This window comes from Staurois parvus, unplaced genomic scaffold, assembly GCF_062004578.1.
Source record: "Staurois parvus isolate SC_StPar_1 unplaced genomic scaffold, SC_StPar_1.0 ptg000311l, whole genome shotgun sequence".
NCBI lineage: Eukaryota > Metazoa > Chordata > Amphibia > Anura > Ranidae > Staurois > Staurois parvus.
The window spans coordinates 622,339-647,754 of NW_028318107.1; the positions used below are offsets into that span (position 1 = coordinate 622,339).

General features: G+C 48.9%; 1 protein-coding gene across 1 annotated transcript in view; it reads right to left on the reverse strand.

The window, feature by feature from the left end:
• The window catches only part of LOC149457606 (uncharacterized), a 54,757-nt gene that overhangs the window by 18,348 nt on the left and 10,993 nt on the right, over nt 1-25,416 (reverse strand). Inside the window, exon 4 of the mRNA XM_089683446.1 lies at nt 19,777-19,918. Coding sequence (XP_089539572.1) covers nt 19,777-19,918 — 142 coding nt within the window. The remainder of the gene's footprint in view (nt 1-19,776; nt 19,919-25,416) is intronic.

The following is a 25,416-nucleotide window of genomic DNA, read 5'->3' on the forward strand; positions in this document are numbered from 1 at the left end:
ACCCCACATTCACTATATTCGCTCTCCTCAGACCCCGCATTCACTATATCCGCTCTCCCAGGACCCTGCATTCACTATATCCGCTCTCCCCGGACCCTGCATTCACTATATCCGCTCTCCCCGGACTCTGCATTCACTATATCCGCTCTCCCCGGACCCCGCATTCACTATATTCGCTCTCCCCGGACCCCGCATACACTATATCCGCTCTCCCGGACCCCGCATTCACTATATCCGCTCTCCCCGGACTCTGCATTCACTATATCCGCTCTCCCCGGACCCCGCATTCACTATATCCGCTCTCCCCGGACTCTGCATTCACTATATCCGCTCTTCCCGGACCCCGCATTCACTATATCCGCTCTCCCCGGACTCTGCATTCACTATATCCGCTCTCCCCGGACCCCGCATTCAGTATCGTGATTTGTCTATTACCAAGACTATTGGACTCCCTGCCCAGTGCAGAATCTGCCAGCCACTGACATAGTTCCATGCACACCAACAATACAGATTCAGTCTTGGGGATGTCTTTGTAGAGTTTTGATGAAAAACTTGGAATGGGAGGAGTTTAGGGGTCCAGGATATTCCAAAACGATCACAGGTAATCCTTTAGCACAAACCCTTCTAGCTGCAGACACACATGAAAGTCTCACAGTAGGCCTTACTCACAATGTCCCAGGATCTGGCTGCCACCCAGCTTTCACAGGAAGTTCCTCTGTGAGCGAGATAAAAGATCCTTCTGCAGACCAGGGCTTCAGAACAATGTCTTCCAGAAAAACCCTTTAGAAATCTTCTCCAGGTCATCAGCACAACTCCTGCTAAGGCTCAAACTGCAGTTCTTGTCTCAGTATAGCTGCCTCCAAGGATAGCAGCCCCAGGAGAACAGGAACCCTTCCTAGCAGAGAAAGGCTCCTCTGCAAAGGCCTCCCAAACATTTATTGACCCCCCAGCCATCTGTTGGATGCCCCTCTTCCAGGGATTGGCTGAGGAATTATAAATATTCATAACTGCGTATCTGACTCCCCCTGCCCTATGTTCTGGAAGCTTCTCCAAGAAGCAGGAGGGAAAAATCAAACACCCAGCTCAGAAAGCCCTGACTAGACAAAAACAATAGATCCATGCTCCACTGGCTACAGTGAAGTCAGCAACTAACAGCCTAAGTAGAGGAAGGTGACACTGTCTGTATGTTTTGAAGTATATTTACATTTATATTATAAGTTCATTAGTCAATGGGGTTGTAGTGGATAAAAAAAATATATATATATATACTGTATATATTCTACCAATAAATGTAGTTTTGCATATTCTACACATAAACCTTTCTTTGTTTTCTTATACCATATATAATCACTTAAATGAACGAATGTTTATGAACAGGATCGTTCTATTTCCACATGAAAAATTTCCTACCACGTGCATTTTTACGTTTCCTAATAATGGATAAAGTGCAGCGCTAAAATCAACAAGCAGAGAAATCGATCTGTAAAATTCGATCTAAAAAGTTCGATCCCACATTATGTTATCAAATGTTCGTTTAGTTCATCAATATGATATAAAAGTGGGCACAGCTACGAGGAATCCAAAAATGGCGAAAATGCGCACTCACCGACCGCGCATAGGAAATGCGCATGTGTGTATTAAATCCCACAGACACCGATCTCCCTCTGGAAGGAATGTCATCAAACGATAGTCTGCTGGGCTCACAAGACCTCCTCAGGATCAGGATAGATCAGCCGGATAAGAATCCCTCCAAGTGAAGGCTTCCCTCCTCTGGATGTAGTATGGAATTGGAAGCTGTGTCTGCAGACCCCTCAAAGAGGGGCAAAAAGTGGAAGAGTACCCATAGTGTAGTATGTCACAAAAACTTTATTAACAACAAGCTTAGTGCAGGGTAGATCTGTGCAGGTGCTGGCAAATGCCAGGAATAAAATGCAACCCTCTGTTTCCCTGCATTTTATTCCTGGCATTTGCCAGCACCTGCACAGATCTACCCTGCACTAAGCTTGTTGTTAATAAAGTTTTTGTGACATACTACACTATGGGTACTCTTCCACTTTTTGCCCCTCTTTGAGGGGTCAGAAGACACAGCTTCCAATTCCATACTACATCCAGAGGAGGGAAGCCTTCACTTGGAGGGATTCTTATCCGGCTGATCTATCCTGATCCTGAGGAGGTCTTGTGAGCCCAGCAGACTATCGTTTGATGACATTCCTTCCAGAGGGAGATCGGTGTCTGTGGGATTTAATACACACATGCGCATTTCCTATGCGCGGTCGGTGAGTGCGCATTTTCGCCATTTTTGGATTCCTCATAGCTGTGCCCACTTTTATATCATATTGATGAACTAAACGAACATTTGATAACATAATGTGGGATCGAACTTTTTAGATCGAATTTTACAGATCGATTTCTCTGCTTGTTGATTTTAGCGCTGCACTTTATCCATTATTATTTTACCTAAGACGGTTGTGATCTCCTTTTAGTGCTATTAGCTGCTTACTTTCTTATTATACAGGAGCGCTCACTACACTTTTACATTTTTACGTTTGCTGATTGAAGATCTCATTAACCGTTAGAATGTTGTTCCTTCAGATAAGAAACAAGACACATGTTCTGTTATTTGCTTTTGATTTCTCATCACTACGGTCAAAATTGACCTTCCATTTGTCCCTATTAGCCTTTCCAACTTTGTATCAAAAAAATTTCCCACTCACATGTAAAACAGCATACTCCAGCTTTTACCCATATCATGGGTGTATGTGCATGGTTGTGGGTGATCCAAAATGGCCCCCATGCTGGAACTGATATGGGTAAAAGCTGGATTATGCTGTTTTACATGTGAGTGGGAAATTTTTTTGATACTTGAGTATTAAAATACTGATTTACACTATGGAGGATCTCTGTTTGTTTCTGCTATGATCCTCTGTAAGAGAACGACCAGTTGAGTTGGAGTACTAAAGAGGATTGCTGATCTGTGGGAATTTCCAGGAGGGTCCATCTGGTGGTGATGAGGATATCCCTGTGAAAGTGTGACTTAACCTTGAAAAGCGAGCTGGCCCTTGTGGTCACTGTAAGGAGTTGAGGGGGCATTTTGGCTAATTCTGGATTCATGGTTTGGCACTGGATTCACTTCACGTTGGGTTGAGTTTACACGTGATTTATTTTTGTGGAGCACTATTTAATATTATAAGTGCAGCGTATGGACTTGGAGTGGACATTTATTTTCACTGAGCGTGGTTTGTACACTTGCACTGTGTTTTTATGTTCACATATATATTTTTTGATCCCTTAAATTGAGGGAATCATCCGAAATGTATTTAATGTAGTGTTTTGCACTTTATTATATAACATTTATTTATATTTTATTTTTATACACGGTTTAATGAGTGATATTTAGAATTGTGATGCACATGTTAGTATTTATTTAGCGCTAGACCAATTTATTTATTTACTTTTACTTTGTACCTTTTCTCTTTTAAATAAACATTCACAACTTTCAACCCTGAGTAGAGGTCGTTGATCTCCTTATCACAGGCATGGTCCACCATTGTCACTGTGTGGGGGGGGGCAGCCCAGAACTATGATGTACAATCATGTGAGACTATAGTGATTGGGTTTACTTCTACATTGTATTTTAACAGATGCAGATATGGTAGCACTCAATGCCTGTTTACTGGCTGCTCTCTACCTCTGGAACACGTTCTCACTTCAGGGCTGCCATATAAAATCCTAGCAATTGTCTCAGCGCAAATACAGGTATGACATACGATGGACCAATGAAACATGAAGTAAAGAAAATATTATTATACAGGATTTATGGCGCCAACAGTTTGCTCAGCGCTTTACAATATAACGGGAGACAATACAGCAACAATACAGTTCAATACAAGAGGGATAGGAGGGCCCTGATCCTGGGAGCTTACAATCTAGGAGGGAGGGGCTAGTGGTACAAAAGGTAATAACTGTGTGGGATGGACTGGTAGGAGGAGTAGAAGATTCCATTATTAGCTGAGAGCAGGATATGCTTCCCTGAAGAGATAGGTTTTCAGAGATTGCCTAAACGAGGGCAGAGTAGGAGATAGTCTGATAAATTGGGATAGAGAGTTCCAGAGGATGGGGGAGGCTCTGGAGAAGTCCTGGAGATGAGCATGGGAGGAGGAGACAAGGGAGCTAGAGTGTAGGAGGTGATGCGAGGAGCGGAGAGTACGTTTGGGTGATACTTGGAGACAAGATTGGTGATGTAATTTGGGGCAGGGTTATAAATGGTTTTATATGTTAATGTTTTGAATTTTATCTGTTGGGCAATGGGAAGCCAGTGGAGGGATTGGCAGAGAGGGGTGGAGGACACTGATTGGAGGCCAGCGGAGGAATTGGTAAAGAGGATTGGAGGACACCGAGTGGAGGCCAGTGGAGGGATTGGCAGAGAGGGGTGGTGGACACTGAGTGGAGGCCAGCGGAGGGATTGGTAGAGAGGATTGGAGGACACTGAGTGGAGGCCAGCGGAGGGATTGGTAGAGAGGGTTGGAGGACACTGAGTGGAGGCCAGTGGAGGGATTTGCAGACAGGGGTGGAGGACACTGAGTGGAGGCCAGTGGAGGGATTTGCAGAGAGGGTTGGAGGACACTGACTGGAGGCCAGCGGAGGGATTGGTAGAGAGGGTTAGAGGACACTGAGTGGAGGCCAGCGGAGGGATTTGCAGACAAGGGTGGAGGCCAGCGGAGGGATTTGCAGACAGGGGTGGAGGCCAGTGGTGGGATTGGATTGACAGAGAGTGAGTTACAATAGTCAAGGCGAGAGATAACCAGGGAGTGAATACGTTGCTTAGTGGTTTACGAGGTTAGGAACGGGCGTATCTTGGAGATGTTGTGGAGGTGAAGTCTACAAGATTTGGACGGCGATTGGATTTGGCACTGAAAGGACAGATAGGCATTCGGGATTACACCTAGTACCCTGGCATGAGGGGAGGGACTGATGGTTGTATTATTGGTCGTATATTCTGATAAGTGCGGTATATGGCTCCTCCTCTGCACCCGGGATAAGGACACCTTACCATAGAACACAGTATAAGGGTGTCTCATCTTTCCCAAGAGAACTAATGCTGCTGCCTATATCAATATAAAATACACACATTTATCACTCATACTGACATTTTTTTATTTTCTTGTATCAGTTCATGAGTTCATTAACCACCTCCCATCCGATCCCAATGTTTATAAACGGCTGGACGGTGGCAGTGCAGGGTTGGGTGGCCGTTTCTAAACGGCCTCCCCGCACCCTGCTTGTGCGCGCCCCCTGGGAACGCGCAGTACCGCAATCCGGACATAGTGAAACACTGATCGTCGGACGGGACCTCAGTACGAGGTCCCGATCATGTGATCACTGATTGGCTAATCAGTGATCACATGCAGAGTAGTAAGCAAGATGTCACTTGTGACATTATTGCTTACTACATGTGAAATCTGTGAATGATCACAGAGGTCACATGGTACAGGGCTATTCACAACAGCCTTATACCATGTGACAAGCTGTGACCAATCACAGCTCATTCATTAGTTCTCAATGGCTGCAAGAATGCAGACAGAGAGAAAGAGAAATGATTGCTTTTACATCCTAAATGGGTGTAAAAGCAATCAGTGTAAAAAAAAAAAAATCTTCATCACCCTCCCACAAGTAGTAGTGTCCCCATGGTGACCCTGTACTGCTAGGGTGACAGTATGTAAAAAAAAAACATAAATAATAATATAAAAAAATAAAATAAAAATTTCAAAAATGTTTTAAAAATTATCATTTTTGGTTATAAACTAATTTTCTTTTTACTAAAAAGATAACAGAATAAATTTTGGCCACGATTTATGATGAAATATTATTTATTTGCAAAATTTTATAAGAAAAATACTTTTTTTCAAAATTCTTGGACTTTTTCATTTACATAGCAAAAAAAATAAATATCCCAGCGGTGAATAAATACCACCAAAATAAAGCTTTATCTGTCTCAAAAAAATGGTAAAAATTCATATGGGTACAGTGTTGCATGACCGCGCAATTCTCATTCAAAGTGTGATAGCACAGAAAGCTGAAAATTGCCCTGAACAGGAAGGGGGTGAAAGTGTCCGGACTGGAAGGGGTTGAAAGTGTCCAGACTGGAAGGGGGTGAAAGTGTCCAGACTGGAAGGGGGTAAAAGTGTCCGGACTGGAAGGGGTGAAAAGTGTCCGGACAGGAAGGGGGTAAAAGTGTCCGGACAGGAAGGGGGTGAAAATGTCCGGACAGGAATGGGGGAAAAGTGTCCGGACAGGAATGGGGGAAAAGTGTCCGGACTGGAAGGGGGGAAAAGTGTCCGGACAGGAAGGGGGTAAAAGTGTCCGGACTGGAAGGGGGGAAAAGTGTCCGGACAGGAAGGGGGTAAAAGTGTCCGGGCTGGAAGGCGGGGAAAGTTTCCGGACTGGAAGGGGGGGAAAGTGTCCAGACTGGAAGGGGGGGAAAGTGTCCAGACTGGAAGGGGGGGAAAGTGTCCGGACTGGAAGGAGGGAAAGTGTCCGGAATGGAAGGGGGTAAAAGTGTCCGGACTGGAAGGGGGGAAAGTGTCCGGACTGGAAGGGGGGGAAAGTGTCCGGACTGGAAGGGGGGGAAAGTGTCCGGACTGGAAGGGGGGAAAGTGTCCGGACTGGAAGGGGGGGAAAGTGTCCAGACTGGAAGGGGGGGAAAGTGTCCAGACTGGAAGGGGGGGAAAGTGTCCGGACTGGAAGGGGGGGGAAAGTGTCCGGACTGGAAGGGGGGGAAAGTGTCCGGACTGGAAGGGGGGGAAAGTGTCCGGACTGGAAGGGGGGGAAAGTGTCCGGACTGGAAGGGGGGGGAAGTGTCCGGACTGGAAGGGGGGGAAGTGTCCGGACTGGAAGGGGGGGGGAAGTGTCCGGACTGGAAGGGGGGGAAAGTGTCCGGACTGGAAGGGGGGGAAAGTGTCCGGACTGGAAGGGGGGGAAAGTGTCCGGACTGGAAGGGGGGGAAAGTGTCCGGACTGGAAGGGGGGAAAGTGTCCGGACTGGAAGGGGGGGAAAGTGTCCGGACTGGAAGGGGGGGAAAGTGTCCGGACTGGAAGGGGGGGAAAGTGTCCGGACTGGAAGGGGGGGAAAGTGTCCGGACTGGAAGGGGGGGAAAGTGTCCGGACTGGAAGGGGGGAAAGTGTCCGGACTGGAAGGGGGGGAAAGTGTCCAGACTGGAAGGGGGGGAAAGTGTCCAGACTGGAAGGGGGGGAAAGTGTCCGGACTGGAAGGGGGGGGAAAGTGTCCGGACTGGAAGGGGGGGAAAGTGTCCGGACTGGAAGGGGGGGAAAGTGTCCGGACTGGAAGGGGGGGAAAGTGTCCGGACTGGAAGGGGGGGGAAGTGTCCGGACTGGAAGGGGGGGAAGTGTCCGGACTGGAAGGGGGGGGGAAGTGTCCGGACTGGAAGGGGGGGAAAGTGTCCGGACTGGAAGGGGGGGAAAGTGTCCGGACTGGAAGGGGGGGAAAGTGTCCGGACTGGAAGGGGGGGAAAGTGTCCGGACTGGAAGGGGGGGAAAGTGTCCGGACTGGAAGGGGGGGAAAGTGTCCGGACTGGAAGGGGGGGAAAGTGTCCGGACTGGAAGGGGGGGAAAGTGTCCGGACTGGAAGGGGGGGAAAGTGTCCGGACTGGAAGGGGGGGAAAGTGTCCGGACTGGAAGGGGGGGAAAGTGTCCGGACTGGAAGGGGGGGAAAGTGTCCGGACTGGAAGGGGGGGAAAGTGTCCGGACTGGAAGGGGGGGAAAGTGTCCGGACTGGAAGGGGGTGAAAGTGTCCGGACTGGAAGGGGGTGAAAGTGTCCGGACTGGAAGGGGGTGAAAGTGTCCAGACTGGAAGGGGGTGAAAGTGTCCGGACTGGAAGGGGGGGAAAGTGTCCGGACTGGAAGGGGGGGAAAGTGTCCGGACTGGAAGGGGGGGAAAGTGTCCGGACTGGAAGGGGGGGAAAGTGTCCGGACTGGAAGGGGGGGAAAGTGTCCGGACTGGAAGGGGGGGGAAAGTGTCCGGACTGGAAGGAGGGGAAAGTGTCCGGACAGGAAGGGGGTAAAAGTGTCCGGACTGGAAGGGGGTGAAAGTGTCCGGACAGGAAGGGGGTGAAAGTGTCCGGACAGGAAGGGGGTAAAAGTGTCCGGACTGGAAGGGGGTAAAAGTGTCCGGACTGGAAGGGGGTAAAAGTGTCCGGACAGGAAGGGGGTAAAAGTGTCCGGACTGGAAGGGGGTGAAAGTGTCTGGACAGGAAGGGGGTAAAAGTGTCCGGACTGGAAGGGGGTAAAAGTGTCCGGACAGGAAGGGGGTAAAAGTGTCTGGACTGGAAGGGGGTGAAAGTGTCTGGACAGGAAGGGGGTAAAAGTGTCCGGACTGGAAGGGGGTAAAAGTGTCCGGACAGGAAGGGGGTAAAAGTGTCTGGACTGGAAGGGGGTGAAAGTGTCTGGACAGGAAGGGGGTAAAAGTGTCCGGACAGGAAGGGGGTAAAAGTGTCCGGACTGGAAGGGGTGAAAATGCCTGGACAGGAAGGGGGTAAAAGTGTCTGGACTGGAAAGGGGGGAAAGTGTCCGGACTGGAAGGGGGTGAAAGTGTCCGGACTGGAAGGGGGTGAAAGTGTCCGGACAGGAGGGGGGTAAAAGTGTCCGGACTGGAAGGGGTGAAAATGTCTGGACAGGAAGGGGGTAAAAGTGTCCGGACAGGAAGGGGTAAAAGTGTTCAGACTGGAAGGGGTGAAAGTGTCCAGACTGGAAGGGGGTAAAAGTGTCCGGACTGGAAGGGGGTGAAAGTGTCTGGACAGGAAGGGGGTGAAAGTGTCTGGACAGGAAGGGGGTAAAAGTGTCTGGACAGGAAGGGGGTAAAAGTGTCCGTACAGGAAGGGGGTAAAAGTGTCCGGACTGGAAGGGGGTAAAAGTGTCCGGACAGGAAGGGGGTAAAAGTGTCCGGACTGGAAGGGGGTGAAAGTGTCTGGACAGGAAGGGGGTAAAAGTGTCCGGACTGGAAGGGGGTAAAAGTGTCCGGACAGGAAGGGGGTAAAAGTGTCTGGACTGGAAGGGGGTGAAAGTGTCTGGACTGGAAGGGGGTGAAAGTGTCTGGACAGGAAGGGGGTAAAAGTGTCCGGACAGGAAGGGGGTAAAAGTGTCCGGACTGGAAGGGGTGAAAATGCCTGGACAGGAAGGGGGTAAAAGTGTCTGGACTGGAAAGGGGGGAAAGTGTCCGGACTGGAAGGGGGTAAAAGTGTCCGGACTGGAAGGGGGTGAAAGTGTCCGGACAGGAGGGGGGTAAAAGTGTCCGGACTGGAAGGGGTGAAAATGTCTGGACAGGAAGGGGGTAAAAGTGTCCGGACAGGAAGGGGGTAAAAGTGTTCAGACTGGAAGGGGTGAAAGTGTCCAGACTGGAAGGGGGTAAAAGTGTCCGGACTGGAAGGGGGTGAAAGTGTCTGGACAGGAAGGGGGTAAAAGTGTCTGGACAGGAAGGGGGTAAAAGTGTCTGGACAGGAAGGGGGTAAAAGTGTCTGGACAGGAAGGGGGTAAAAGTGTCTGGACAGGAAGGGGGTAAAAGTGTCCGGACTAGAAGGGGGTGAAAGTGTCTGGACAGGAAGGGGGTAAAAGTGTCCGGACTAGAAGGGGGTGAAAGTGTCTGGACAGGAAGGGGGTAAAAGTGTCCGGACTGGAAGTTAATAGCAATAAGTGTATAGAAAATGCAATGCAATAAGGAAAAAGTCATCGGTTTAATTATCAGCACAATTCGAGGTCTCCTGTGACTGTATTGATAATCAGAGCTGACCCTGAACCCCACATCACTGAACATTCGGGGTAACAACTCTCGTCTTTATAATCCTGGAACTCTGGGCAGGATACAAAGTCACCAGAGCACTTCCATCATCTATGGCAATGTTTCTCAACCTTATTTCAGGCAAGGCACCCTTTAAAATTATGGACAGTCTGGAGGCGCCCCATTCTAAAATGTGAAAAACTATTCTAATGGTTTTATATAATGCAGCAACATCCACATATGTAGGACACCCAATGTTAGAGGTGATTTATTCTTTCAAAGCAAATACACTTTTGTACACTGGTACTGACTAGTATTCCCATGTTTCTCTTCTCCCTCAGTTTTTCTCTATCACTGAGCTAATGTGACCCCAGCACTGATGGAGAGGGGTAGAGGAGTATCAAACTAGGATGTTGTGCAGGCAGATGACATCCTCCCTATCAACTGGTGATGTCATTGGTTGTCAGGACATTGGTGGATAAAAGGTCATAATGGCGCACAATGAAAACCTGTGGCTTTTGTGTAACTAAAAGGCCGGCTTGTTCCACCTGCAGGCTTGTATACAAGTTTTGGGCAATTTTTAGACATTTTACCAAGGCACCCCTGAAGAATTCTCAAGGCACCCTGGTTGAGAAAGGCTGATCTATGGTTACCTGTACTTGGAATATCTCCTGTAATGGTGAGCTACAGTGACGCCTGCACTGAATATTCCAAATCTTTTCACAATGGCTGAAGGAATTTCCTCCAATGAAAGGCAAGTAAAAGGAATAAGCCAGTTATTGATTACTCTAGAGCAGTGGGCTCCAAACTGCGGCCCGAGGGCCAGATGCAGCCCTTTGCTTGCTTTAATTCGGCCCTTGGGGCACTATTTCCTCCTCTGATACCAACAATGGGGCATAATTCCCCCTACTGACACCAAATGATGGGGCACAATTCTTCCCAATGACACCAATGATGGGGCACAATTTCTCCCAATGACACCAACAAGGGGGGCCCAGTGACCCCACTGATGGGGCACATTTCCCCTCACTGGCACCAACAATGGGGCACAATTCCTCCCACTGACTAAAGATGGGGCATTGTTTTCTTCCCCGCTGACATCAGGACCTTTGCTACTCCCAGTGACCACAGTCTGTCCCCCTCTAAAGTCTGAAGGATAGGAAATTGGCCCTTTGTCTAAAAAGTTTGGAGGTCCCTGTTGTAGAGTGTTCTAATACAATGATATTTTTACTTTTTTGTGGAAAAGGGAAGGGAAAGATAAAGAGAAAGGTAAGGGGGAAAGGAAGTAAAGGAAAGGGATGCGCAAGGGAAGGGGATGGAAAGGGAAAGGAAAGGGTAATGGATGAGCCCTCCCTGGACCCCAATGACCCGAACAATCTCAGACCCATCTCCCTGCTCCCACTTACATCTAAACTCCTCGAGCGCCTCGTCTACACCCGCCTATGCTCTCACCTCAACGACAACAACCTCCTCGATCCCCTACAGTCTGGCTTCCGCCCCCTACACTCCACCGAAACCGCCTTACTCAAACTCTCCAACGACCTTCTAACCGCCAAAGCTAATGGCCACTATTCAGTGCTCCTACTCCTTGACCTCTCTGCGGCCTTCGACACAGTTGACCACCCCCTCCTCCTCAAAATACTACACTCCCTCGGCCTCAGAGATTCTGCTCTCTCCTGGCTCTCATCCTACCTGTCACAACGCTCTTTCAGCGTTACCTATAATGCTACCACCTCCCCCTCACTCCCCCTCTCTGTTGGGGTCCCTCAAGGCTCTGTCCTCGGGCCCCTTCTCTTCTCCATCTACACCTCCTCCCTTGGCCAACTCATACACTCTCACGGCTTCAACTACCACCTCTATGCCGACGACACACAAATCTATCTCTCAACCCCCCACCTCACCCCCTCGGTCTCTGCCCAAATCACACACCTACTGAGCGACATATCAGATTGGATGTCGCTCCACTTCCTTAAACTGAATCTCTCCAAAACCGAGCTCCTTGTCTTCCCCCCAGCCCGAACCCCACCCCCCATTGACTTCTACATCACATCCAACAACGCCAATATCAAACCCGCTCTGCAGGCCAGAGTACTTGGTGTCATTGTCAGGGACCACGGCTCCAGGGTCCGCTATCGCGGCTCCGTCCCTCGCGCATGCGCAGTGGCGGCGGCTCGCGCCGGGACACGGGCACTTGGTCCCGGCGAGCCGCGGATGACAGGACGCCGCGCATGCGCAGTAGGAGCCGCGGGCGCGCCTCAGGCGTCCAATGACAGCCGGGGGCGCGTCCTAGCCGGCCAATGACAGTGCAGGGCGCACTATTTAAAGATGCCCTGCACTGTCACAGATTGCCGCAAGGTCTTCTGTGATCCTGAGTTCCTGCACCTATCCTGTGACCCTGATTGACCCTGACTATTCTGCCTGCTCCTGCGTTTGACCCGGATTGTCCTGACTACTCTGCCTGCTCCTGCGTTTTGACCCGGATTGTCCTGACTATTCTGCCTGCTCCTGCGTTTGACCCGGATTGCCCTGACCATTCTACGGATTGACTTCCCTGCTGACCCTGCGTGTGACCCGACTACTCTCGCCTACCGATTCTGTACCCCGCTTACCCCCACGGGCCCACAATCCGTTACTACCCTGCTGGGGCCGCCATCCTCTTCATATCTGGCTCTCCCGGTACCTGTCCCCAAGGGTCTCCTCAGCCACTGGCGGGCCTGCTCGGAGGTCGTGACCTGGCCCGGGACTGTTTCAAGTCCATCCCCACCATCAGGGGCTCTGGTGAAAGCACAGCCCGGGCTTAGACCCCACGCTCTGAGTAGGTCTGTCAGTTGGCAGCCTGAGGCACCACCTGGCGGATCATAACAGTACCTTGCGGCCATGACAGAGCCAGGAAGTGGACCGGCGTCCCTAGAGGATATTTGTCAGCACCTGGCCACCTTGACCCAGGCTTTTCAGAACTTCCACAGTCGCTGCGCCCGACTGGAGGACCGCATGGAGTCAATAGCCCCCCTGACTCCCCCTGCTCAGAGTCCTCCACCTGCAGGACCTCCCGCTAACCCGGTATCCGGAGCGGTTGCCACATCCCCAGCTCCTGAACCCCGCGTTCCTCTGCCGGAACGGTTCCGTGGTGATCGGAGCCGCTTCCGGGCCTTCCGGAACGCCTGCACCCTATACTTTGACTTACAACCCCGCACGTTCACCACTGAGACCGTCAAGGTGGGGTTTATAGTCTCCCTCCTTCAGGATGAGCCCCAGGATTCGGCTCACCGTCTGATGGAGAAGCACGACCCCCATCTTGAATCCGTGACCGAATTCTTTCGGGCCATGGCCGTCTTGTATGACGACCCTCAGCGAGCTGCTTCCGCTGAAGCGACTCTATACTCCCTGCGGCAGGGCCGCCGGACAGCCGAAGAATACGCGTCCGATTTTAGGCGCTGCATGGGCGACACCAGATGGAACGATGCGGCCTTATGCCACCAGTTCCGCATCGGGCTGTCTGAGCCTCTCAAGGACGAACTAGCGCGAGTAGGCCTACCTGACTCCCTGGAAAAACTGATTGAGTTGGCCATTCAAATCGACCGTAGACTAAGGGAACGTCGGCTGGAAAGGAGCGGTCAGGGTCAAAGGGTGGCATGGATTCCTTCCAGGGATACAGCTCCAACCCCAGGGAACCATCCGCGAAGCACGGAAACAGGGGACAACCCGGAACCCATGCAGCTGGGATTGGCCCGTTCTCACTTATCGGTCGAGGAACGTCAAAGGAGACTATCACAGAACCTATGTCTGTACTGCGGGGAAGCTGGTCATCAGGTGCGCTCCTGTCCTGCTAAAATGAGTAAGTCCACGCCCGTTTCTTTTTCTCTACCCGCAGGAAGGGATGATCTGTCGAGTTACCTGGCCATTCCTGTGTCTTTACAGCTCCCCGGAGGAACATTGTCGGTGACTGCAATCGTTGACTCAGGAGCCTGTAGTTGCTTCATCGATCTGACTTTTGCCCACCGGCAAAAAATCCCTCTCCAGACCAAAGAAAGGGGGTTCAATATCTTCTTGGCAGATGGGTCTCGTATAAAATCAGGGGTGGTGGACCAGGAGACACCACCCATTCTCACCACGATGGCAGACCATCACCAGGAGTTCCTCCGTTTGGATGCCATCGCATCCCCCCTTTTTCCAGTCATTCTGGGCCTCCCTTGGCTGAGGGCCCATAACCCCCAGATTGACTGGGAAAAGGGAACAGTTCAATTTTGCTCACCCTACTGTTTAAGTCACTGCCACGTCACAGGATCCGTAGTCCCCCGGTTCCTCCTGTGCTTGGATGGTGACACCGATCTTTCCCAGGTTATTCCCCCGGCCTACCATGACTTCTTAGACGTCTTTAGTAAGCGAGGAGCTGACGTTCTCCCTCCGCACCGTTCCTACGACTGCCCCATAGACCTCCTACCCGGATCTGAAATCTCTTTCGGCCGTATCTTTCCCTTGTCCGAAGCAGAATCAGGAGTACTGAGGGAATACATTGATGAGAACCTTCGGAAGGGATTTATTCGTCCATCCACATCCCCAGCCGGGGCCGGGTTATTCTTCGTAGAGAAGAAGGACAAGTCATTACGGCCCTGCATAGACTACCGTGACCTGAACAAAATAACGGTAAAGAATCGTTATCCTTTACCCCTAGTCCCCGAGCTCCTCCAGAGATTGAGATCGGCAACGATATTCACTAAGTTAGACCTGCGGGGGGCCTATAACCTTGTCCGTATCAGGGAGGGGGATGAGTGGAAGACGGCGTTCCGTACGAGATTCGGTCACTACGAGTACTTGGTGATGCCGTTCGGGCTCTGTAATGCACCGGCGACCTTTCAGCACTTTATCAATGATGTTTTTCGTGACCTTCTTGATATTTTTGTGGTGGTTTATTTGGATGACATCTTAATTTTTTCCCCTTCACTGGAGGTTCATCGGGGTCATGTGATACGGGTATTAGAACGGTTGCGTCAACACGGGCTATACGCAAAGGCAGAAAAGTGCTGTTTCGAACAGCACGAAACCACATTCTTGGGACTGGTTCTCTCTTCCGCGGGGGTCGCGATGGATCCCCAGAAAGTCACGGCGATCTTAGATTGGCCAATACCCGCCGACAAAAAGGGGGTACAGCGTTTCATCGGTTTTTCCAATTTTTACAGGAAGTTTATTAGGAACTTCTCCGGTCTGGTCTCCCCGATCACGCAACTGACGAAACAAGGGGTCCGCTTTAAGTGGACTCCCGAAGCGCAGACAGCCTTCGAAAAGCTCAAAGAATTGTTCACCTCTGCTCCCATTCTCTGCCATCCAGATGCTTCTCTCCCATATGTGTTGGAAGTGGACGCCTCCGAAAATGCTGTAGGGGCGGTTTTGTCCCAAAGGAATGGTACCAAGGAACTTCTGCACCCTGTGGCGTTCTTCTCCAGGAAGTTGACTCCAGCGGAACGCAACTACGACATTGGAGATCGGGAGCTCCTGGCCATTAAAACTGCTCTAGAAGAATGGAGGTATTTACTGGAAGGAGCCACACACCCAATCCTAATATTCACAGATCACAAAAACCTCGAATATTTGAGAACGGCAAAACGACTGAGACCTCGCCAAGCGAGATGGGCACTTTTCTTCTCTCGATTCTCATTCCATATAACGTACCGACCCGGTACTAAGAACACTAAGCCAGACGCTCTGTCCCGCATGTTTGAGGACCCCGACGACGCTGTGCTACCTGACACCATCTTACCTTCTGGGAGTTTCCTCGCTCTACAAACGGAACTTCGCTCTCGACTTCGTGATGCTTCTGTAGGACTACCAGTTCCGTCAGAATCACCCCTCCAGAGCCACGGTGGGCTAATTTGGAAGGAAGACCGGATCATGGTCCCAGAAGAAGTGCGAACCCTGGTCCTAGGGCACTGCCACGACCATCCTATGGCGGGCCACTTCGGGGTAACGAAGACGCTGGATCTGCTACGGCGCTCGTTCTGGTGGCCAGACATGATCAAGGACTGTGAGCAGTACGTCCGAACGTGTTCCACCTGTCAAAGGAACAAGCCCTCCAGGAGCAGGGCATGGGGATTGTTACGTCCTTTACCCATACCCAAGCGGGCTTGGCAAATGATAGCCATGGATTTCGTGGTCGAACTTCCACCATCCCAGGGCTACACTGCAATAATGGTGATCGTTGACCGCTTCTCAAAGATGGCACATTTCGTGCCCCTGGAGAAGACCCCATCAGCACCGGAAACGGCACGGATCTTCATCAAGGAAGTGGTTAGGCTTCATGGTGTTCCCGAAGATATAGTATCAGATCGGGGGGTCCAATTCACCTCCAGGTTCTGGAACGCCTTGTGTAAATCGCTGGGAATCAAGCTGTCGCTTTCATCCGCCTACCATCCACAGACCAACGGCCAAACTGAAAGAACAAACCAGACGCTGGAACAGTACTTACGGTGCTACACATCCTACCTTCAGGACGACTGGCTGTCATTGCTGCCTTCCGCGGAATTCGCGTACAACAACTCGAGTCACTCAGCCACGGGTCAATCCCCGTTCTTTTCCAACTATGGGTATCATCCCACATTCCTCCCTGATCTGATGCCTGAGAATCCGGTACCAGCTTCTCAAGACATCTTGAACTTCTTTTCTGTCAATAACAAGACAATTCAGGAAGCCATCGCTAAAGCCCAAGAGGACAGTAAGAGGGCATTCGACAGAAAGAGAAGAGGAGAATTACTGCTTCAACCAGGGGATCAGGTTTGGCTGGCAACGACCAACTTGAAGATGCTATGTCCTTCAAGGAAGCTGGGACCCAAGTTCATCGGCCCCTTTCCGGTAAAACGAGTGGTTAACGAGGTGGCCTACGAGCTCGAGCTTCCGCAGACCTTCAAAATACATCCTGTCTTCCATGTATCTCTCCTGAAGCCATCCAGACCAGATCCCTTCCCGGACCGTGAATCCAGACCTCCCGAGGCAGTCACTATAGGTGACCAGGAGGAATTTGAAGTGGAGACTATCCTCAGTTGCCGAAGGAGGGGGGGCCAGACGCAGTTCCTGATAAAATGGAAGGGGTATGGCCCTGAGGAGAACTCATGGGAACCCGCCCAGAACGTCCACGCGCCCAGGCTCATCCGGGAGTTTTTTCGTGCTCACCCGCGGTGGAGAGATCAGTGGGGCTCCCGGAGGGTGCCCATTGGGGGGGGGCAATGTCAGGGACCACGGCTCCAGGGTCCGCGATCGCGGCTCCGTCCCTCGCGCATGCGCAGTGGCGGCGGCTCGCGCCGGGACACGGGCACTTGGTCCCGGCGAGCCGCGGATGACAGGACGCCGCGCATGCGCAGTAGGAGCCGCGGGCGCGCCGCAGGCGTCCAATGACAGCCGGGGGCGCGTCCTAGCCGGCCAATGACAGTGCAGGGCGCACTATTTAAAGATGCCCTGCACTGTCACAGATTGCCGCAAGGTCTTCTGTGATCCTGAGTTCATGCACCTATCCTGTGACCCTGATTAACCCTGACTATTCTGCCTGCTCCTGCGTTTGACCCGGATTGTCCTGACTACTCTGCCTGCTCCTGCGTTTTGACCCGGATTGTCCTGACTATTCTGCCTGCTCCTGCGTTTGACCCGGATTGCCCTGACCATTCTACGGATTGACTTCCCTGCTGACCCTGCGTGTGACCCGACTACTCTCGCCTACCGATTCTGTACCCCGCTTACCCCCACGGGCCCACAATCCGTTACTACCCTGCTGGGGCCGCCATCCTCTTCATATCTGGCTCTCCCGGTACCTGTCCCCAAGGGTCTCCTCAGCCACTGGCGGGCCTGCTCGGAGGTCGTGACCTGGCCCGGGACTGTTTCAAGTCCATCCCCACCATCAGGGGCTCTGGTGAAAGCACAGCCCGGGCTTAGACCCCACGCTCTGAGTAGGTCTGTCAGTTGGCAGCCTGAGGCACCACCTGGCGGATCATAACAGTCATTCTGGACTCCAACCTATCCTTCCAGCCCCAAGTCCAATCTTTAACAAACTCGTGCAGACTCCACCTCTGCAACATCGCCAAAATCCGCACGTTCCTAACCCCAGAAACCACTAAACAGCTCATCCACTCCCTCATCATATCACGACTCGACTACTGCAACTCCCTCCTCACTGGCCTGCCTCGCCGCTGGCTATCCCCGCTTCAGTCGATCCTGAATACGGCTGCCAGACTCATTCACCTTTCCAACCGCTCCATTTCCGCCACCCCCCTCTGCCAATCCCTCCACTGGCTTCTGATTGCGCAACGGATCAAATTTAAAATCCTAACACTGACGTACAAAGCCGTCCACCATACTGCCCCGAACTACATCACTGACCTAATATCCAAGTACCGCCCAGCACGCACACTCCGCTCCTCACAAGACCTCCTTCTCACAAGACCTCCTCCTCCCATGCCCGCCTCCAGGACTTCTCCAGGGTGTCACCCATCCTCTGGAACTCCCTGCCCCAACCCATCAGATTATCACCTACTCTCCTCTCCTTTAGGCGCACCCTGAAAACCCATCTCTTCAGGGAAGCCTACCTCATCCCCTGCTAACTTGCTGACCTCCTCCACTCTTCCTACCACTCCATCCCCCACAGCTATCTCCTCCTGTACCACCATCCCCTCCCTCCTAGATTGTAAGCTCGAAAGAGCAGGGCCCTCAATCCCCTCATGTTTTGCATTGTATTGGTATTGTTCTGTCACATGTTCTGTCCCCCTCTGTAATGTACAGCGCTGAGCGAACTATTGGCGCTTTATAAATACTGTATAATAATAATAATAATAAGGAGGAAGAGATGGGAAAGGAAAGGAAAGGATAGGAAAAGGGAAGTGGAAGGGGAAAGGGAAGGGAAAGGAAGGAAACAGAAGGGGAGGAGAGGGCAGTAGGAAGGGGAAGAGATGAGGAAGTGAAGGGGATGGGTAGGAGAGGAGATTTAGAAGGGGAGTAAGGGAAGGGGAAGGGAAGGGAAAGGAGATGGAACAATATTTTAGTCTGGCGTCTAAAGGAAAAAAAGTTACAATTAGAAACAAACCACTCATAACACCTCAAATCCATTAATATATTTACTTTTTTAATTTTTACAGGTACTTATATAATATCAGGTATAACATGCAAGTTTACAACAATATATTTTCCCATCTTCCCTTTCTCTTGTATGGATAAAGGATTCTGAGCTTTGCATTAACCAACTCAACATGTGTGGTATATACCGTATACAGGATATGTTATTACAAACTTTTCTTTATTTTTTTTTTTATAGATGTAAAAAAAAATATTTTCACCCAAGACTTCTACTGAGGATCTTTTTCTTTTCTCTCCACCTGTCACCCATAAATTTATGTGCATAATATATACTATATATAAAAAAGCGGAAACATTTTGACGACCCCTCGTATATATTAGAATCTACTTATGAATACAATTTTGCATGTGCTTTACGTAAACCTTTGTATCGTTCTTTCATACATTTTTATACCATACATGATCATTTAAATTATAATCATTTTACACAAATCTTCATAAACATGAAAGTTCTAATTCTGGAATAAACCTTTCCTAGCACATACATATTACAATTTTACTCGACCACAGAGATCTCTTTAACAGAATTTTAATAAATCACATAAAGGAAAAAGAAACATTTTTCATCTTTTGGCTTTGATTTTTCTCATCACTACAATCACAATTGATCGTCAATGTGTCTCCATTAACCATCCGAAAATTGCGCACACATTTTAATAATGAACATTTTTGAACAATATTCCAGCCTTGCCTAGTTTTAGTCCTCACGTGTTCTGCAGCAAGGACAGCAAGGCTTTATATGTGCTGCAAAAGATCAGAAATGAATATCTATTGTAACTGTTATTATGTTGCTTTCCTCCAACTGTTACCCATTCTATATATATATATACAGTATACAGAGCTCAGTAGTGTAGGAATTTCCGTGGCTATTTCTGATGGTTTATATTGTGGCGGTGGTGTTGGCGGTGATATTCCAGGGACTTGCTGTAGTCTGAGGCACAGAGATCTGCAGCTTCCCAAGCTTGTACAGTACCATGATCATAAAAAGACCCACAACAATAGCAACGACCAGTAATATTTTGTTCTAAAAACAAGAAGAAGTATTATTGTATGTTGGGTTTTTGTATAATCGACACAAGTGAGTGATGCACGATGTATGATACATTATAATACGCTGTAGGTCAATGTTAGAACTAGGAGTGAGCAAAACTGAGTTTCCATTTCTTTGAAATTTTGGTAAATCTTTTACGGTTGGTTCACACTATAGAAACACAGTCCTCTTTTATCTTCAATTCAAAAGGGACATGTGCGTTCCAGTGCATTTTGGGTGCATGCTGGTGCGTTTTTTATGTGTTTTACAGCATTACAGTACAGTTCTGTGCAGTAAAAATGCAGCCTGTTCTTTTTTTTCTGCAACCGGAACGCACTGGAACTGCAAACGCTGATGTGAACTAGGACATTGATAACCATATGACCTATTTTCTGTGTGTTTTGGATGCAGAAAAAAAACCACACTGAAACGCATGGGGCGTGAACTGGTCCTTAGTGAAAAGGCATTGGAATCAATGGGGAAGGAGAAATTAAAGCTATGGCCTTTCATTACCATGTCCCATGATTACTTGTTGATCCTGCCATTGAAGCCCATTTTACAGCTTTCTGTGATTGGGTGGCAATGATGCTGCACTGCTTCTGAATTTAGAACAGAGTTGTATGGGCAGCAGAGGCGTCCCTAGGGTTGGTGTCACCCGGTGCAGTAACATGTAGTGTCACCCCTCCAGAGAGAATTAGCGGTGCTGGTGTAGCAGTAAAATGGCTATCCCCTGAAGCAACTCCACATGGGTCGGTTTCAGGCCGAAGAAGCCGATCTCCGAATTTAGCACAGAGCCAGAGATCAGCTTCTTCAGCCTGAAACCGGCACATGCACAGTTGCTTCACGGGATACTCATTTTACCGCTACACCGGGGCGGGGGCAGCTGTCACTGTGCCAGCATCCTGCTCCTGCACCCCCTGTGATGGTATCACCCAGTGCGGCCCGCACCCCCCCACACCCCCCTAGGGACGCCACTAATGGGCAACATGGTGGCTTAGTGACCAGTACTTCTGCCTGGCAGCACCAGAGATGTTGGTTTGAATCCCAATCACAGCACTACCTGCCTGGAGTTTGCATGCTCTCCCTGTGCATGTGTGGGTTTCCTCCAAATTCTCCAGTTTCCTCCCACACCCCATGTTGGTATGGTAAGTAACCCTAGTATGGCTATGAATGTGAGTTAGGGACCTTATACTGTACGCTCCTCGAGGGCGGGGACTGAAGTGAATGTACAATATATATGGAAAGCTCTGCGTAACTTGATGAAGATATAAGTACCTGAAATAAATAATAAGAACTCCCATGTAAGCAATGCCTGATTATACAAATACAGAACGGACAAATGTTACAAGGGGCATGGTTGTCACTCAGCACCTGGCCACTCCTAGTCCCACCCACTGATCTCTGATGATGACACCCTCCCACTGTGAGCTGCAGTGTCTGGGAGGGGGAACGTGGGAGAGACAAATGAAGGCGGATTCCAAGGAAGGCACAAGATATTTGGTGATAGGTGAACATGTGTAGTTTGTTTCTATTTCAAAATTCTGACAACTTTTTTGTGATTCAGATGTATCCAAATGTTCGAGTTACATAATAAAATTATGAAGAGTAACAAATCTGAAATAATGAAGTTAAATTTGGATGAAATTTGCATCGACTTTGATTTGAAATTGAATTTGACTCAAATTTGAATATGAAAAGAATAGAACATAAATGACTAGAAAAGAACAGAACACTGATAGAATAGAATATAATACAATACAATATAAAATACTAGAATAGATTGAAAAAGAATAGAATAGAAAAAAACTATAGAATAGAATAAAATAGAAAGAATATAACTGTTTTCTGAAATTTAATTTCAAATAGAACAGAATAGAAAAGAATAGTATAGAATACAGCAGAAAAGAATAGAATAGAAAATCAATAGAATAGAATGGACTAGTAAACAATAAAATACATTATAAAAGAATAGAATAGATTAGAATAGATTGAAAAAGAAAAGAATAGAATAGAGGAGAGTAGAATAGAATAGAAAAAAAATAGAATAAAATAAAATAGAAAGAAAATAACTGTCTTCTGAAAATCCAATAAATCTGAAATTGAATGGAATAGATTAGAATAGAAAAGAATAGAACAGAATAGAATGGAATGAAATAGAATAGAAAAACAATAGAATGGAATAAAATAGAAAGAATGTAACTGTCTTCCAAAATTTGTATTTTGAATAAAATACATTTGAATTTGATTATTATATTATTATTATACAGGATTTATGGCGCCAACAGTTTGCTCAGCACTTTACAATAAAACGAGAATCAATACAGCAACAATACAGTTCAATACAAGAGGGATAGGAGGGCCTGATCCTTGGAGCTTACAATCTAAAAAGGAGGGGCTAGAAGTACAAAAAGTAGTAACTGTGGGGGATGCACTGGTAGGAAGAGTAGAAGATTCCATTATTAGCTGAGGGCAGGATAGGCTTCCCTGAAGAGATCGGTTTTCAGAGATCGCCTAAAAGTGGGCAGAGTAGGCAATAGTCTGATAGATTGGGGTAGGGAGTTCCAGAGGATGGGGGAAGCTCGGGAGAAGACCTGGAGATGAGCATGGGAGGAGGAGACAAGGGAGCTAGAAAGTAGGAGGTCTTGCGAGGAGCGGAGAGTATGGTTCGGGTGATATTTAGAGACAAGATCGGTGATGTAATTTGGGGCGGAGTTATAAATGGCTTTATATGTTATTGTTAATGTTTTGAATTTTATCCGTTGGGCAATGGGAAGCCAGTGGTGGGATTGGCAGAGAGGGGTGGAGGACAGTGGAGGGATTGGTAGAGAGGGGTGGAGGCCAGTGGAGGGATTGGTAGAGAGGGGTGGAGGCCAGTGGAGGGATTGGCAGAGAGGGGTGGAGGACAGTGGAGGGATTGGTAGAGAGGGGTGGAGGCCAGTGGAGGGATTGGTAGAGAGGGGTGGAGGCCAGTGGAGGGATTGGCAGAGAGGGGTGGAGGACACTGAGTGGAGGCCAGTGGAGGGATTGGAAGAGAGGGGTGGAGGACACTGAGTGGAGGTCAGTGGAGGGATTGGCAGAGAGGGATGGAGGACACTGAGTGGACGTCAGTGGAGGGATTGGGAGAGAGGGATGGAGGACACTGAGTGGAGGCCAGTGGAGGGAATGACAGAGAGGGGTGGCAGATACAGAACGGTTAGTAAGGTGGATGAGTCTGGCAGCAGCATTCATGATAGACTGAAGAGGGGATAGCCTGCGATGAGGTCGGCCAATGAGGAGGGAGTTACAATAGTCAAGGCAAGAGATATAACAAGGGAGTGAATAGGTTGCTTAGTGGTTTCCGAGGTTAGGAACGGCCGTATCTTGGAGATGTTGCAGAGGTGAAGTCTACAAGATTTGGACAGCGATTGGATTTGGGGCTGAAAGGACAGATGGGAGTCTAGGATTACACCGAGTACCCTGGCATGAAGGGAGGGACTGATGATTGTGTTATTGATCTTGATGGAGAAGTCAGGGGAGGGGGCACAGGCGGGGGGAATACTAAGAGCTCCGTTTTGGAAAGATTGAGTTTGAGGAAGTGGAGTGACATCCATGCCGATATGTCGCTTAGTAGGTTAGTAATGTGAGAGGAGACTGAAGGGATGAGGTGAGGGGTAGAAAGATAGATTTGCGTGTCGTCGGCATAGAGATGGTACTTAAAGCCATGGGAGTTTATCAAGTGACCAAGGGAGGAAGTGTAGATGGAGAAGAGAAGGGGTGCAAGGACAGAACCTTGAGGGACCCCTACAGAGAGAGGGAGTGAAGAGGAAGTGGCAGCGTTTTAGGTAACGCTGAAGGAGCGCTGTGATAGGTAGGTGGAGAACCAGGAGAGAGCGGAGTCTCAGAGGCCAAGAGAGTGGAGTTTTTTGAGGAAGAAGGGATGGTCAACCGTATCAAAAGCCTGTCAAGGTCCTACCTTTCCTCAGAGCTTGTGCATCCCATGTGCTGGCATCCATCTTGGGTTTCTGCAACCTTTATGCCTTCAGGCTTCTGCGGCTCCTCCTCAGAAGGGTGTGGTTCATCACATTTAAGCCTGCTGTCTGCAAGTGCTCTCTGCATTCGTGTCTTGTGTGTTTGTGTTGCTATAGCTCTGTTTATACTCTCGTGGCTCTCCAGGAGACTGACTCTTGACTAGACCATTCTCTGCATTTTCCATTTGATCTGACCTCCCGTTGCTGAACCCGGCCTGTGACCTGTTATTCTTGTCTACCGTTCTGTACCGTTTGTCCTGTTGTTATCGACCCGGCCTGCCCGACTACGCTTTGTCTGATCTGGTTCCTACCAGCTACACGCCATTGGCTGCGGCCATTAGCACAGCTGGGGTGTCTCGGGGGCCGCGACCTGGTTCCTGGCTGCGTCAAGTCCATCCCCACCATCAGGGGCCCTGGTGAAGGGCAGCCTGGGACTTAGACTCCGCGCCCTGAGGGACTCCGGTCTGTGGGTGGTGGTTGTCGTCATTAGGTGCGTGACCCTGCCGCTAGGCCTGCCTGTCCGTACCACAGCTCCTGCCCTGACAAAGCCGCAGAGAGGTCAAGTAGTAAGAGTATGAAGTAGCAGCCATTGGTTGGGATGAGTACAGAGTAGTGGCCATTGGTTGGGATGAGTACAGAGTAGCGGCCATTGGTTGGGATGAGTACGGAGTAGTGGCCGTTGGTTTTAGCAGTTAGTAGATCATTAGAGAGCTTTAGTAGGGCAGTTTCAGTGGAGTGTAGTGAGCAAAAGCCAGACTGTAAAGGGTCAAGAAGGTTGTTGTCAGTGAGGTAGGAGCTCAGGCGATTGTAGAATAGATTAAAATAAAATAGAAATCAATATAATATATTAGAAAAGAAAATAGAATAGAAATCTATAGAATAGAAAGACTCTTTGAATTTTTAATAGAATAAATTTGAATAGATTTGAATAGAATAGAACAAAATAGAAAGAATTTAACAGTCTTCCAAGATTTAAATTTTGAGTAGAATAAATTTGAACTCAAATGCTAATTCAAATTCAAATGTGGATTCAAATTTTCCGAATTTGGTCAAATTGAATTAGAATTAAATCCAATTGAATTTGCAAACTAAATTAAATTAAACAAATTGTGTAAATAAATTAAACTAATCAAACAAATTTAATGGAACAAAATTATTTAAACAACAAATTGAAACAAAATGAGACAAGTGATTCGTTCTGTACATGTCCAGATAAAGGTCGGTATATTGAGTTTTTATTTGGAGTGTATGTCCCCCAACAGAGGAGTCCGGGGGCCGCATTACTAGGCAGCCACAATCTGCTCAGCAAGGAGTCTTTTGGGATTCATTGTCAGTATAAATAGTGTTGGGCTCTATGTTGGGGCCGAGCAATCGTTTGATTGGAAGATCGGCCGTTCGTGTGTTTGGCAAACACACAAACAGTAAGGGTGTTCAGCGGGCTGTTCTCCTGCACCACAATGCACTGCACCCTGAGAGGGCATTGTG